Genomic DNA, 15,048 nt, shown 5'->3' on the forward strand with positions numbered 1-15,048 from the left:
ACTTTCACACATTGTTGTAGGAAAGTAATTAGTACATCTTATTTGAAGGGCAGCTTGGCAATATCAGTCAGTATTTTTAGAGTATATATAAATTGACTCAGTGGCTCCAAAGGTCTCTAAAGAAACTCATATGCGAATATTAAGAGGTATATCCAAGGATGTTCATTGCTGTGTTATTTATAATAACAAAAATTTGGAAATATCCTGTACTTTCATTTAGTGAGCAATGGTTAAATAGAAGATAAACACACACACACACACACACATCTCTGTGTCATATACAGATAGTAAAAATAATACAAAGAATGAAGTTTGTCTGTAATGCATAAACATATTTTAAGTAGAAAAACAAAACACAGAACCATATGTACATTATGATCCATTTATATAAAAACTATACAGCTTATATACACATATGAATATAAGTATATATAAAAATGGCTGGGAGGATACATACCAAACTGTTAACAGTAATTGGCGAGAAAAGAAGAATTTCATTTGACTGTATATACTCATCTATTAAACTTTTAAAATAGTAATTATATATTATTGGTATAAAAATGAACAAAAGCAAAAAAGGTTATAAAATTACTTCCTAAAGAACAAAACAGGCAAAAAGATTAGCAATAAATTCATCAAAGAATTTAGAGGAACATTGTTTATAGGCTTTTCCCAAAACTTCAGGATCAGATAGGAACCATGGTTTGTATGTTGTCCAAGGCTGTGTAGCAATAACTCTACCTTTTCATTTCTTTGTATGTCCATCTTATTCTTATTTGTCTTTGTTCTACAGGTAACTCGGGACCAAATGAAGGTGTTTATACAGCAAGAATTTAAGAAAGTTCAAAAAGTGATTGCTGATGAGGAGCAGAAGGCCCTTCATCTAGTGGACATCCAGGAAGCAATGGCCACAGCTCATGTGACTGAGATACTGGCAGACATCCAATCCCACATGGATAGATTGATGACTCAGATGGCCCAAGCCAAGGAACAACTTGATACCTCTAATGAATCAGCTGAGCCAAAGGCAGAGGTAAACAAAAATACCCATAATTAGTAGTAGTAGGAGAAAAAGAAGGAAACTGCCACATTTACTAGCTCTGGAAATACTCCCTTGTGGTCCATGAACATGAATAAATTGAAAGCTTAGATAGGCTATAAGTGTTTCAACTGGTGTATAAACCAGTATGGAAGTACTGGCCACTAGGGCACCCAGTGTCTGGGCCTGGCAAAGTATTTATCCATCATGACTTAAAGGAGTATAGTCAGTGGGGCAGATACTAATCACACTGAAGGAGGGAAGTTAGAAATCAGAGCCAGAGAAGAGGGCAGGTTATAGATCCCAGGCTGTGAAATGAGCCTATAAATAAAGTCATAATAGAGATGAGAACTGGACTGAATGAGAACAAATCAGAAAGTGGAGCATAAAGCAGACCAAATCAAAGATTTTGGACTTATTCTGTGAATAGTAAAACGGTGCCTCAGGAGCTAGTCATATAAATTTGGGCATAACTGCTGGATTAGTAGTGGCATGTGGCCAGGCACGGTGGCTCACGCCTATAATCATAGCAGTTTGGGAGACCGAGGCAGGAGGATTGCTTGAGGTTAGTTCAAGACCTGCCTGAGCAAGAGCAAGACTGCCGTCTCTACAAAAAGTAGAAAAATTAGCCAGGCATGGTGGTGTATGCCTGTAGTCCCAGCTACTTGGAAGGGTGAAACAGGAGGATCGCTTGAGCCCAGGAGTTTGAGGTTACAGTGAGCTATGATCATGCCATTGCACTCTAACCAGGGTTACAGAGTGAGACTCTGTCTCCAGAAAAAAAAATAAGTGGCACATCCATTAGGGCATTGTAAGGATTGAAAAAATACAAAAAAACAAAATTGAAAGATACAAGGTAAATGTTGAATCACTGTATAAATGTTAATTACTAATAGTCATTGTTATTTTGTAACAGGAATAAAAGGATCTTAGGCAATTTACCAAACAACATCTTTAGGCATTTTGAATCTATTTCTAAAAAATAATTTAAGGCAGTCATTAAAAAAATATAGAAAACTTACATTTCATCTACTAGGGAGAGGCTTCTGTTCATCAGATTCCATAGCATTATGTTGAAAATTCTGGTCAAGCCAATGCCAGATAGGCTTAGGGTAGGTCCTTTCCGAAGAAAATCTAGGACAGTCCCGTGTACTTCACAGGACTGCTGCTGATTTAGTTCAGCCTTGACTGGCAGTCTTGCTTTGGCTTGGGAGAGAATAAACTAGCCAACAGAAGAGCCAAGGTAATCCAGGAGGCAGGTATTATCCAAATCACCCTGACAGGAAATGTGCCTATCCAGGGCTCTTGATTAACACATTAACTGCCATGTTTTGAGCCTGGGGCCTTGTGAAGAATATGTAACTCACACGTCTCTACCCTGTGAGCCACATGAACTATTTTTCAAGTTGCATATAACTCATGCACAGAAAACAATAAAAAATAACAAATTTTTCATTAAATTAGATGGGATCATTTTGTTTTTGATATTTTTATTCTACTTTCATAATAAAACACTATGGCCCCAAGGAAAAATTGTTTTTTCTAGTGTGGCAGTCAATGTGTTAATTTTCATTCATGTGTGAAAAGAATAGCTCCTGTTCTTTTCATATTATCCTCCCCAGAGTTAAGAAATTATGTGCGTAAATAAGTTTCTAGACAGCGAAGAGAGCATTTTATATTTGTCGTTTTATTTAATCCTTAGGTCAGCATTCATTAACTCCATTTTACAGATGAGATACTGACATGCAGAGAACTGCAGAGACACTGACCTACTGTCATTTAGTTAGCAGAAAATAGAGCCAGGATTTAGATTTAAGTCTGTCCTACTGCAGGGCCTGTGCTTTTTCCCTACTGTGTGCCATACACTAAGTGTCCTGTTAGTATTTGTGGGAAAAATTAGGAGAATCAGTGTTCTAGACAGTTTTGCATAACCTAAGACCTTTTACAATGTTGAGGTGATCACTTTGTGTCTTTTTTTGGTTTTGTTTTTTGAGACAAGGTCTTGCTCTGTCTCCTGGGCTAGAGTACAGTGGCATCATCATAGCTCACTGCAACCTCAAACTCCTGAGCTCAAGTGATCCTCCTGCCTTAGCCTTCTGAGTAGCTGGGGCTATAGATGTATGCCACCACACCCACCTGATTTTTCTATTTTTTGTGGAGATGGGGTTTTTCTCTTGCTTATGCTCACTTTGTTTCTTAATAAACAAAAAGTTCAACCAGAGTTAACTCAAGGAATTAATAGTGTAACTCTTTCCCAAATTGCTCTCAAATTGGACCCCCACATTTATTCAATGTGTTGATTAGGTTGTTCTTTCAAAAATGAAGGTTTAATTTTGAGACTTAGCCCCTTCTCTTTTATTTTTATTTCAAGTAGTGAATTTAGTCCTTCCCCAACATTAACTGTCCTTTAAGCACCTAAGCTGCGCTATCCTTGTTAACTCTGATGGAATTACTCTTACAGGGAATTACTCTTAAGGACCAGGCTGTGGACAAAATAAGCTGTTGAAAACAAGAAGTAATATTCAGCTGGCTAGAGCATTTACAAAGAGTTGTTATTATCTAATAGCTTCTCATTCCAGTTAATCTGGTAACTTAATGATCAGAGCAAATATTCAGTACCTTTTACTCAACAGAGGAATTCTGTTCTTCCCTTTGCATATTATGGAATTTAAAAAAAAAAATCACCTGCATTTTGAATTGAACCAAAGGATTTTCCCTCCCAACACTTTATTATAAAATTTTCCAAATATATAGCAAAGTTGAAAGGATTTTATAGGTTATACCCATATACCTACCACCTAGATTCTACCATTAACATTTTGCCATATTTGGTTCATTGTAAGTCTAGCCATCTTTCCAGTCTTCCACTCATCAATCCATTTTATTTTTGATGCATTTAAAGCAAAGTGCAGTTTCTCGTTATGAATAAGATGCAGTTAAACACAATTCCATTTTACTCCTTCCACTAATCACAGGAAAAATGCCTGGGTAAAAATACTGAAGTAACCTACCAGAAGATTCTTGAAGGTGGAGAAAAGATGGCAGACTGACTGGAGACCTTGGGATTTGAGGGAATACAAAGCAGTGAATTCTCTGGGGTTTTCCTTGCTTCCTATATATCCTGGCCTGTGTGCTCTGCAAACTGGAAACACTAATGGACACAGACAAAAAGAAAATACCCAAGAAAAGCCAGTTTTTTCTGGTTAAAATACTGGGAAAAGAGTGATGGTTCAGTCATAGAGAAACCTTTTGACCATACCTGCCTATTCTGGAGATGAACACCGTGAAAAAAGTTACACTCCTCTCCAATCCAAACTGGCACTGCAGCTGTGGAGCAAAACCTGTTTTATATCCTCCTCTGCAGTAATGAGGTATCATTCTTTCTCCATGGAGCCTATGGGTGAAACTCTGACTTCTACTTTTGTCTCTGCTCCTCTCAATAATAAGTAGTGCCCATCTCCCAAGCACCTGTTGGTGGAACTCTGACTTCTACCCTGCCCTGCAGTAACAGTAAGAAAGTAGTACACCTACCCTCTGGAGACAGCAGATAGAGCTCTAACTCCTCCTTCTTACCACTGCATTAACTAAACATTGCCCTCCCCAGCTGAGTTAGTGGGTAGAACTTTATCTTCCACTCCTGCCATGTAGTAATGGGTTGGTATCCCTCCTCTTTCCCAGCTAGCTCTGTGGAGACTATAGAGTGAGTCCTGTCATCTGAATGGGGCAGAGCAGAATAGCACTGTAGAGGCTTTATAAACCAAGTTAGCATTTGAACCATAGTCTACAAAAGTGATCCAGGACATGTATTCTGAATGTAAATAGGATGACTATCTGCTAAAATAGAAGATTTAAATAGGAACGAGATATTTATAATATAACTCACTCAATATGTTCAGGATATAGTTCAAAATTACTCATTATACCAAGAACCAATAAAATGTCAACTCAAAGGAGAAAAGACAATATATGCCAACACCAAGATGGCACAGATATTGGAATTATCAGATGAGGCTTTTAAACCTGCTGCCATAAAAATATCTCACTGAGCAATACAAACACGCTGGAAGCAAATGAAAAATAGAAAAGCTTAACAAAGAAATAGAAGATATAAAAAAGGACCAAATGAAAATTTTAGAATTGAAAAATACAATAACTGGCATAAATAATTCACTGGATGGGCTCAATGGCAAATTGGAGGAAAGATTTGGTGAATTGGAAGTTAGATTGATATTGATCCAATCCAAACAACAAAAACAATTAAAAAAACATTGAAAAATAACTGACCTTTAGGGACCTGTGAGACAATAATAAAGGGTCTACTATTCATGGGAGAAAAAGGAGTGTGGGACTGATAAAAAATGTTTATAGAAATAATGGCTCAAAGTGTTAAAAATTTGATTGAAAGACATAAACCTGCAGATTTAAGAGGCTAAGTGAACTGAACAAGATAAACTCTAAGAAATCTTCATCCAGATATGTCAAAATCAAACTTCTGAAAATGAATCACAAAGAAAAAAACTTTGAAGCCAGAGGAGCTAAAGAGAAATGACATTAGCTATGGGGAAAAACAATATGAATGAACATGTCTCTATTTGTAAGTCTGATTTTATAAAATCAGTAATGGTTTATAGTTTTCATTTAAAGGTCTTGAATGGCTTTTGTTAAATTTGTTCCTAGGTATTTAATATTTTTGATGCTATTAAAATGGAATAATTTTAAAACTTTATTTTTCAGATTTTTTATGTTTATATAAAGATACAGTTGATGTTTGTGTCTTAACCTTGTATCTTGCTATCTTGCCAAAATCACCTATTAGTTATAGTAGTGGTTTTATGGATTTTCTACTTTGGCAGTCATGCCATCTGTAAGTACAGACAGTTTTACTTCTCCCTTTCCAATCTTTATGCCTTTTCTTTCTTTTTCTTGCCTTATTGCAATAACTTGGACTTCCAGTGTGCAGTGTCTAATGTAAATGGTAAAAGTGGGCATCCTTGCCTTGTTCCTAATCTTAGAAGGAAAACATTCACTATATTACTGTTAAGTATGATGTTTTTATTAGATACCTTTTATCAGATTGAGGATGTGCCCTTCTATTCCTAATGTGCTGAGGGTTTTTATCATGAGTTAATGTTGAATTTTGGAAGATATTTCTTCTGCATCTACTGAAATGGTCATATGGGTTGTGTCCATTATTCTGTTGTAATGGGTAATTACATTGGTTAATTTTACAATATTAAACCAACCTTGCATTTCTGAGATAAACTCCCACTTGGTCATGATGTATTATCTGGGTTCAATTTGCTAATATTTTATTAAGGGGTTTTGTGTCTTTGTTCATGAGGGATATTGGTCTGTATTTTTATATTTTTCTGATGTTATTGTCAGGTTTTGGTATTAGGGTTATATTGGCTTCATAAAACAAACTTCAGAAATATTCCCTTCTTTATTTTCTGACTTTCTCTTTTTTGCTGAATTTAGTTACATCATTTTTAAAAACTCTTTGCCAGAGTCAAGTATTAAAAAATATTTGTACATCATGAGAATTTGCATCTTTTGTCCAGTTTTGGAAGGAGAGTACTGAATTGCAGTGAGATGATACTGGAAAATGTTGTTTTGGATGAGGAAATTATTAAAAATGATGCGTGCGTACCTTAAGCATATGTTTTAAACTTGAAACATATATTTGTACATTTTTTTGATTCTGAGGCAAGGTCATTTCCTTGAAAATACGGTGTTGCTAATTGGAGTTGAATGTCATGTTTCTGGCATAAACCACACCTATGTTCTACCATTTATAAGGTCCAATTTCAGTGTCTTTTATAATGAGGGAGAATACCATTCAAAGCAAGCTGAATGCAGAATGTTAGATTTTTATAATTTATTTTTTCTAGTATTTTGCATGTATTTCACCTGTATTAAAATTGATAGCAATTTTACATAATTCACTTTATTAAATACTGTGGGTGCATTCAAATTAATTTTCATGAAAGCAACAACTCATGAAGGCAACACTTGTCTCTCTTGCACTCATTTTTTGTTATTTAATTAAATGTGTCATTATAATTACAAGTTCAACCGATATAGACAGGTTTGGAATTAAACATGATTCTTGGTAAATAACTTTTCCATGGTGGAAGTAGAACTGAGAGGTTGCAGGAGAGTGTAGTTTGCCAACCAAGAGCATTCAGGATGTTTTAAGAAGGAATTTGGCAGCACCGCTTAAATCCAACAAGTCATTTAAATGGAAGTTGATATGTAAGAGACTCTGCTAATATTCCCTGAAACCAGAATTCACTTGTAATGGGGGTAGAAATTAGTCTTAAATCCTATTTAGATCTTCACTGCCTTCCTTTCCTTTCTTAATTATTTACTATGTGCCTTGTGCTGTGTTAGGTCCAGTGAATACAGAGGTGAACAAAACATAGTTTCTGTTCTCAAGGAATTGAAATCCAAAGAGGGAGGGAGGTACTGTGTGGTGTTGTCACTGTCAGTTCTCTAAGTAGGAGCCTAGAAGGGTAAACCTTACGGGAAGATTAACCCACTCAAGCTGTTAGAAAGTTTCCCAGTGAGGCTTGATCTTAAAGGATGGTTAGGAATTAGCTAGGCTTTCAGAAGAGGGATGTGTATTTCAGGTAGCAGGGACAGCACATGTACATCTTTTACTAGCAAGATTAGCAATCCTCTGAATGTCTGCTGACCTTTTCAGAATGGCCTTGTAATTTATATGTGTGTTTGTTCTTGGATAGTGACTATTATATTGTTTCTGAAAAGATGCCTGCATCTATAAACGACAGAAATAGATGAACATGTAGCAAAACCTTGTGCTTCATCTTTTCTGTCCTTTCCTCATTCTCCCCTAGAAATGTTGTTAACAATTCAGGGAAAGTACAATAATGGACGCCATTTGCTGAACACTTACAGTGTAACAAACACTTGCTTAGTGTTTTACACAGATTTTTCTCATTTTAATCCATATAGTGACCCTTTGAGGTGAGAGTTAGGATCTCCATGTGCACATGAAGAAATTGAACCTTGGAAAAGTTAAGTGCATTGCCAAAAGCTTCACTGATGGGATTAATGGACCAGAATTTGAGATCATGTTTTTATAACTCAGAAACCCCATCTCTTAATCATTGCACCAGGGTATGGAATTGTGAGGAGGACTTGCACTAAATCATGGGAGAAAGTTTAGATATTTTTTCCCATAAGGTTCTCCTAGACAATTATGTTTAAAGATCCAAAATTAATTGAAAAATTGTATTGAGATTTAATTATATCACTGATAGTTATGTAACTCATATTAAATTTAAATTATATGACTTGTTTCTTGGTATATTATAGTTCCCATGAGAAATACCAGTTGATCAAAATGCAGAGAAAGCTTCCACTATTGCTATACCCTTCCTGCACCACTCGCCCCACTGCCTTCTCATTAGACTAGGTATGATTAGTGCCCTTACCACTATCACAAGTACTTAACAGTCTGCTAGCAGTGCCCTTCTTATTCAACCTCCAGTGTATATTCTGATTTAAATCACGTTTCTGGCTATAGCTGTCCTTCATAGTCTTACACCCTGGCCATCTCTCTTTACCTCAGTCCCACTCTACTTCACGCTGCCCTCAGTCCCACCCCCAGGCTCCCTGACCAAGACACACACATGGACATCCCCATTCTCTGCTTTCACAGACTCAAATTTCCTTGAACAATACGTTTTTTAAAACTGCTGTGCCTTTGCTCTTGCTCTTTCAGTGCCCTTCCTACTTTTCTTTGTTGTCAGCCTGGGAAAATCCTACTTATCCCTCAAGTAGCAATATAAATGTCACCTTCTCTGTGAAACCATTCCCATCTTCTCCAGGAGAGGCAATGTTCATAACTTATCTTTTGACTCTCAAAACATTTTATGTCTTTGGTAGAGTCCTTAACATACTAGTCATAATTCATTTTCTTTCTGCCTGTTTTCTGTGCTCCTGATTGGGAGCTCCTAGAAAGTTAGATCATTATGGGTTATTTATCTTTTATCCTTATTTAGCACCTACATGTAATAGCTTCTTAATGAATCATATTGAATTGCTACTGATATTGATAAATAACCTTTATTAAGTGCATCCTGTGTCATAGGCACTGTGCTAATGGTTATAAGCATTATTTTATTCAATCTTCATACATATCCTATGTTACAGAGATAATCATTACCGCATTTTGCAAATTAGGAAATTGAAGTTAAGAGAGGCAAAATAAGCAGGGTAATACAGCAGGAAGGTGATGGAGTTAAGATTTGAAACCAGAGTGTCTGCTTCCAAAGTTCATTCTGCTTTACACCAATAGGAACCATTCATTCATTCATTTGTTCATTTGTTTATTCTCCAGGGAGTACAACCAGAAGGTACATTCTCTATTGAGACCATACCTGGATGGCTAAGGAGGAGGTCATCAAAAGGATGAGTGAGGTCCTTTTGGGAAGGCTTGAGGGTCATTTGAATGATCTCATTTGCTCACAGAAGGAGGTTCAAAGGAATCTGCTTTGATCACTGCTGATAAAGTTAGGTTGAGAGAATGCAATACCTGGAAAAATAACATTAACACATTGTTTTTGCAATGAGTGGATGAGAAAAAGAGAAAAGGCATTTTTTGAAGAATGATGTGGGTTAACAAATTCCAGAACTACCCTCTTACAGGGGAGAAAACCAAGGTCTAGATTGATTAAACAACTTGCCCAAGGGCAAATAGCTAGTAAGTAATAGAGCTTGGACTAGAATCCCAATTTCCTGAGTCCCAATTCAGTGCCCTTTCTACTAGAATGTGCTTTATGTTAGAATTGCTGTGCTCGTGTTTGCAGGAAAAATGCTAGACCAAGGCAGAAATGAGTATTTGAAGGAAACAGCTTGATGCTTTTGGAACTGGTCAGCTTTTGCCTAAGACCTGCTGCTATTTTGGGGCTCTCAGTTTGCTCAGAACTAAATACTTCCAGCCATACAAATAAAAAGACAAGGCTATTATTTAGGCCTCCTAGGTCTGTGCATTCACTTCTCTGCTTGCAAGGGCAAATTATCAGTTCATCTTCACTGGGCAGTTTGAACATCGGATTATGTTGGCCCTTGTCTTAGCCCTTAGATGTCCATTGGTTTGTCTCTGTTACAATAAATGCACAATCCATGCTTTCAGGTTGGGAGAGAAGAGGGAAAAAGAAAGAAATCTAAATCTGTCTGTATTAGTTATGATTTCTAATGCTGTTCCTTTTTGTTTGTGTTTCAGGGCGATGAGGAAGGACCCAGGTAAGATCATATTATTGCTGTTGGTCTATTCTCAGAATTGAAGGAAGTGATATGTGTGGCCTTTTAATGCTCCATGAAATATGGACAGCCAAGGAACAGCACAGAAAAGGAATCTCTATCTAAAGCCTGGGCTTTGAAGATCTTATTTTGTAAGAGTCTCATCTCCCTTCCCATCTATGTCATTCCTGCCTATAACCTTCAGATAAAGGTAGACTTTAAAGTATGTAATGACAGTAACTTTGCTGTATTCTGTAGCACATTCAGAATGCCTTGTTAAGAAAAGTAGGCACTAACATTTGAATAATGGTAGTTAGGCTATCTGGTGGACTGACTAGATAAATTTTGCATTGTTTTTTCTTGATTGGAATTGGATTGCTTTTTTTTTTTTTTCCAAGTGGGCTCTGGATCCAATATTCTTTATTTCTGACCTACAATATCTTTATGTCTAACCCAAGACACCTATGTAATGAACCCTAGGGCATAGGTATAGACAAAAAATCTTTCTTTGTGCTTCTGTATCACCATAGTTGGATAAATTTTAAAAGTACATTTTATTATTGCCTCAGCCTTTCAGTGAACCTGGACTTTGGTTTACTTACCTTTGCTATCATTCTGCTCCAGCAGTGAGAACAAACTCCAGGAAATGCTGCAGCTGTGCAGTCAACACGATTTAGGGGTATTTGTATAAAGTAAAATGCAATGTCTGGCCAGGTCCCATCTGTTGCAAAGGATCAAGGACTGTTAAGGCTGGGAAGTATCACACTGGCCATCCAGGCCACTTCTGTTCAAACTTTATTTTTAGCAGAAGCACTTTTTCTTCAAATGGACTTTTAAGTAGAACCTCAGTGTGTAGAAAATAATTTTTCTTTAGTTAAAGTGGGGCCACATTCCTTTGGTGAACCTTTTCTCTTCATCACAGTAGACCCTGAGGGGCTTCTACAGACACCCAGGGTTCCTCAGAATTCAGTTTAAAAATCACCAATCTAGTTCAAGGCTCTCATTAAAAGAAAATAAATGAATTAGCCAAGGTCACCTTACTGGAGCCAAGATTTGGCCTTTGGTTTTATTTACAAACCAATACCTTCTTTCTCTCCAATCCTGAGCCCCTTTCTTAGAGCCAAATGTTATCCCAACATCTGCATCTCTTGGTACATCCTTCCCTTGGAAACTGGTTCTCAGCCTCTACTCTAGAACTGCAAGAATCTATCCAGCTCCTTGTCTACTGTGGCTAAAGCCACAGGTGCACCCTGCTTTAAACCTACATAATCTCGGGGGACCCCTTCAAACTTCATCTTCCAATAATTCCCAGGCTCCTTTTGTGTTATGTTTATTTCCTTCCTTCTTTCCTCCCTCTTTCCTCCTTTTATCCCTCCCTCCCTTCTTTGTATCCACCTAAGATATTTGTGACCCTACTTTGTGTCTAGTGCTGTGCTGTAGTGAATCATGGTGACTAAGGCAGACATAGTCCCTATCCTTGTAGATCCTGAGTCTAGTGGGAGAGGTGAGCATGTACCCAGGCACGTATATTGTGAGGGAAGTGCTATGAAAAGGGAAGTTTAGGCTGCTTTAGGAAGGGCTCCTAAGTGAGTCTTGGAGGATAAGGGGAGGCTTAACTAGAAAAGGTTATATATAAACAGAGGTCTGAAAGATGAGAAGATAGGCAAAGGAGGTACAGGGGTGGATTGTTCTAGGTATAGGAAACAATTTGTGTAAAAGCTCCAGATAGAGTGGAAGAAAGCCAATAGAGCGGAGCCCAGATCATTTAGGGCCTTCATAAGGCATTTGAGCTCTGTCCTGAAGGCAGTGGATAGAATTTTAAACAGGAATTAACCTAGGCAGGTTTGCATTTTAGAAATCTTTCCTGCCTACAAAATAGAAAATGAATTGGAGGTGGGTCAGGAGCCTGGGAGACTAGTTAGACTAGTCTAGCAATGATGGGAACCAAAATCAATATATTCTCTAGTTAATGGCCAGGTTTTTACTATTTTGCACAGACCTTTGGTTTAAACACACTGTTTATCTCATTGACGTTCTAGCTCTTCCACTCTCAAGATTAGCTCTAGCTCCTTAAAATTCAAGCCAGGCAGAGCACCAGACCTTCTATCCCAGAAAGAGAGTTCAAACAAGACCATAATAAAGAAAATACTAAAGCAGAGGTAATATGCAGGCTCCATAGAATAGAAATGGCATTTCTGTCTTGGGACATCCTGTTTGGGATGAACATACTCATCTTGTCTTTGGCCACATGCCAGAGTCACATTGATTAGAAAAATATAAGGACCTTATGAAGAGATTCACTTGCTTCACAGATACTGTTCAGTGTGAGATACTGACTTTAGAGTTTAATTGCAGATAACTTTGTGTCATTTTGACAAAATAGTGTAGAGGCATAGAGGTTCTTTACTAGCAACCAGGATGTCAGGCTGTCTCCCTCGAGCCAGGCTGCCATGGATGTCAGCAGGCAGTCTGTTGGACTGGGACTTGACAGAACCCTTTTTGGTACAATGAGCACTTGAAGAGCATGTTCTAATTTGGCAGAAAGATGGAAGAGGAGTCGAATTTCGTTTTTAACCTTTAAATTTGTACGTGTTGGTTCCATTCAGTTTATTTGTATTGAACTACCATTTGGCTCAATTTATTCCAATTAACACTTCAGGGCAGATTGCCTTTGATCTGAAATTTTTCTCATTTATGATATACACCTTAGCATTTCAATAAGCCAAACAGAATTTTGTTCCAAAGGCTTCTGTTTTGCTGACAGTATTAAATGAGGATTTGCTGTGTAAGGTAGGCAGAAAGGAAGTGTGGGTCTCCTTACACAGAGGCTGGATGAGAAATGAATCTGGAGACCCTGGGTTCCAGTTCTGCTTGGGTCATTGTGCCTCCGTCTCCTTTGCTAGCATTCTTACCACATAGCCACTTCTCTACTATCTACACAAAAGTCCAGGGAGAATTAGGTTCCAACCAGTCTCCACAGTGGAAGGATAAAGAATAATTTCTGTCCTATGGAAACATATTTCTCTATAATAGATCTTCCTCCCTTTCTGCCAGCTAAAGTCTTCCCACCTTCTTTCCTCTTTTCTGTTTTGATTTTCCAAGCAGTTGATATGAGGGGACCAAATATTGTGCTTTCAGTCATGTGTGTGTTCCTTGTCCTGAATTTTACTGTGTAGTCATCCTGTTAATTAATTATAGCACCCATTTTTTGAAGGTTTATTATGTCCAGTGTGTTTTATATATATTCTCATTTAATACTTATGCAAAGCTTATGATTATCCCACTTATCAAATGAGGAAATAATGCTCAGAGAGATTAACTTGCCTTAGATCACACGGCTAGTAAGTGGCAGAGCTGGGACTTGAATCTGTCTGGCTTCAGGGCTCAACCACCAAATGCCCTTAACCACCATTTAGACTATCTCCAAGAGGCCAGCACACTTCTCTCTGTGACCCTGTGTGAAAGCCAAGAGGATTCACACAGTCCTCAGAAAGATCACTTAGGTCTTTTCCTTTAACCTGAGAGTTCTTATAATTGCTTTGACATTGAATTGCTGTGGTCTCTGTTTTCTGCAAGCTGCTTCCCCTCTCCTTAGCTTCTGTCATTATAAAGGGATATTTCTTCGTCTTATTCTCACAAAATATCTCAGAGGGTTAGCAGCAAAATGGGTGCTCCCTGAGGAGCAACCAGCCAAGCTTTCCTTTGACCCCACAGAATAGCTGCCTATTGCTTCTCCATCTGGTAGCTCAGTCGTCAAATCCGTGATAACACAGTCATGGAGCTGGCAAGGATTCTCGGAGGGTGTGGAAGAACAAAAATCCTAACATATAGAGCATGGGCATTAACTTCTATGGAGTCATCTCTTAAGAGGTTGTCTTTGAAGCTCAGAGTGATTTTTTTTTTCAAGCAAAAAAGCAATTTACACTTTTGGCAGCAATTTTCTGTCTTCTCTATGCTATTATGGGAGATCTTGTGTTCGCTCCCTCACAGATTGGCTCCTTTTCTACTCCTCCTGGAGCCTGCTGAGCAGTAATATGTATTCGAGGAGAGGGGGTGGCAATAGGATCTGTTGGCGTGAAAGCTATTGTGTAGTGGGAGGAAGTCAGAGAGAGAAAGACTCTTAAACTCTTGTGTTCAGAGGAGAAGGAGCAAGATCAGGATTAAATTTTGATTTGCTATTGAGGTTTTCTGTGATTTTTTTTTTTTAAAAAACTAAGAAGAAAATGGCTTTTTAATAGTAACAGCCATACTTGGAACTTCCATAGAATTTTTCATGTTCAAAGCTGGCTATTATTCAGGCAAAAAGCTCCTGCTGAGATCAGTGTGAATCTGACCCATGCTGATTCTGTGATTAAACAGGAAGCATGTTTTGAAGGAGTGGGAGCTGAAGGAGAGTCAGCAGACCTGGCTTCTATTCTTGGTTCTGCCTGTGACTGACTGTGTGACCTTGGGCAAGTCATTTAACCTCCTGGTACTCTGTTTTTATTTCCATGTAAATATTACCCTCATCACTCCCCACCCCTACCTCTGCCTAATTTGGGGGGTATAATTGTCAGTAGGAATACAGATCTTGTATCAAATATGGAGTGAAAAGAATCTGCATATAGATTTTATAATTTGATAGATTTTTTTTTACCTCCTTAGTTTTTTTTCTTTAAAAATTATCCAGAGGCTGTATGCTAGGTACTTTTTTTCCCCTTCTAAATGAATAACCATATGTTCCTAAGATATGGCATTGC

At 37.7% G+C, this 15,048-nt stretch overlaps 1 protein-coding gene across 1 annotated transcript in view; it reads left to right on the forward strand.

Moving 5' to 3' along the window:
* TRIM44 (tripartite motif containing 44) overlaps positions 1–15,048 on the forward strand; it is a 118,357-nt gene that overhangs the window by 51,690 nt on the left and 51,619 nt on the right. Inside the window, exons 3-4 of the mRNA XM_045557815.1 lie at positions 794–1,033; positions 10,293–10,312. Coding sequence (XP_045413771.1) covers positions 794–1,033; positions 10,293–10,312 — 260 coding nt within the window. The remainder of the gene's footprint in view (positions 1–793; positions 1,034–10,292; positions 10,313–15,048) is intronic.

The sequence above is a fragment of the Lemur catta genome, chromosome 7, assembly GCF_020740605.2.
Source record: "Lemur catta isolate mLemCat1 chromosome 7, mLemCat1.pri, whole genome shotgun sequence".
NCBI classification, from domain to species: domain Eukaryota; kingdom Metazoa; phylum Chordata; class Mammalia; order Primates; family Lemuridae; genus Lemur; species Lemur catta.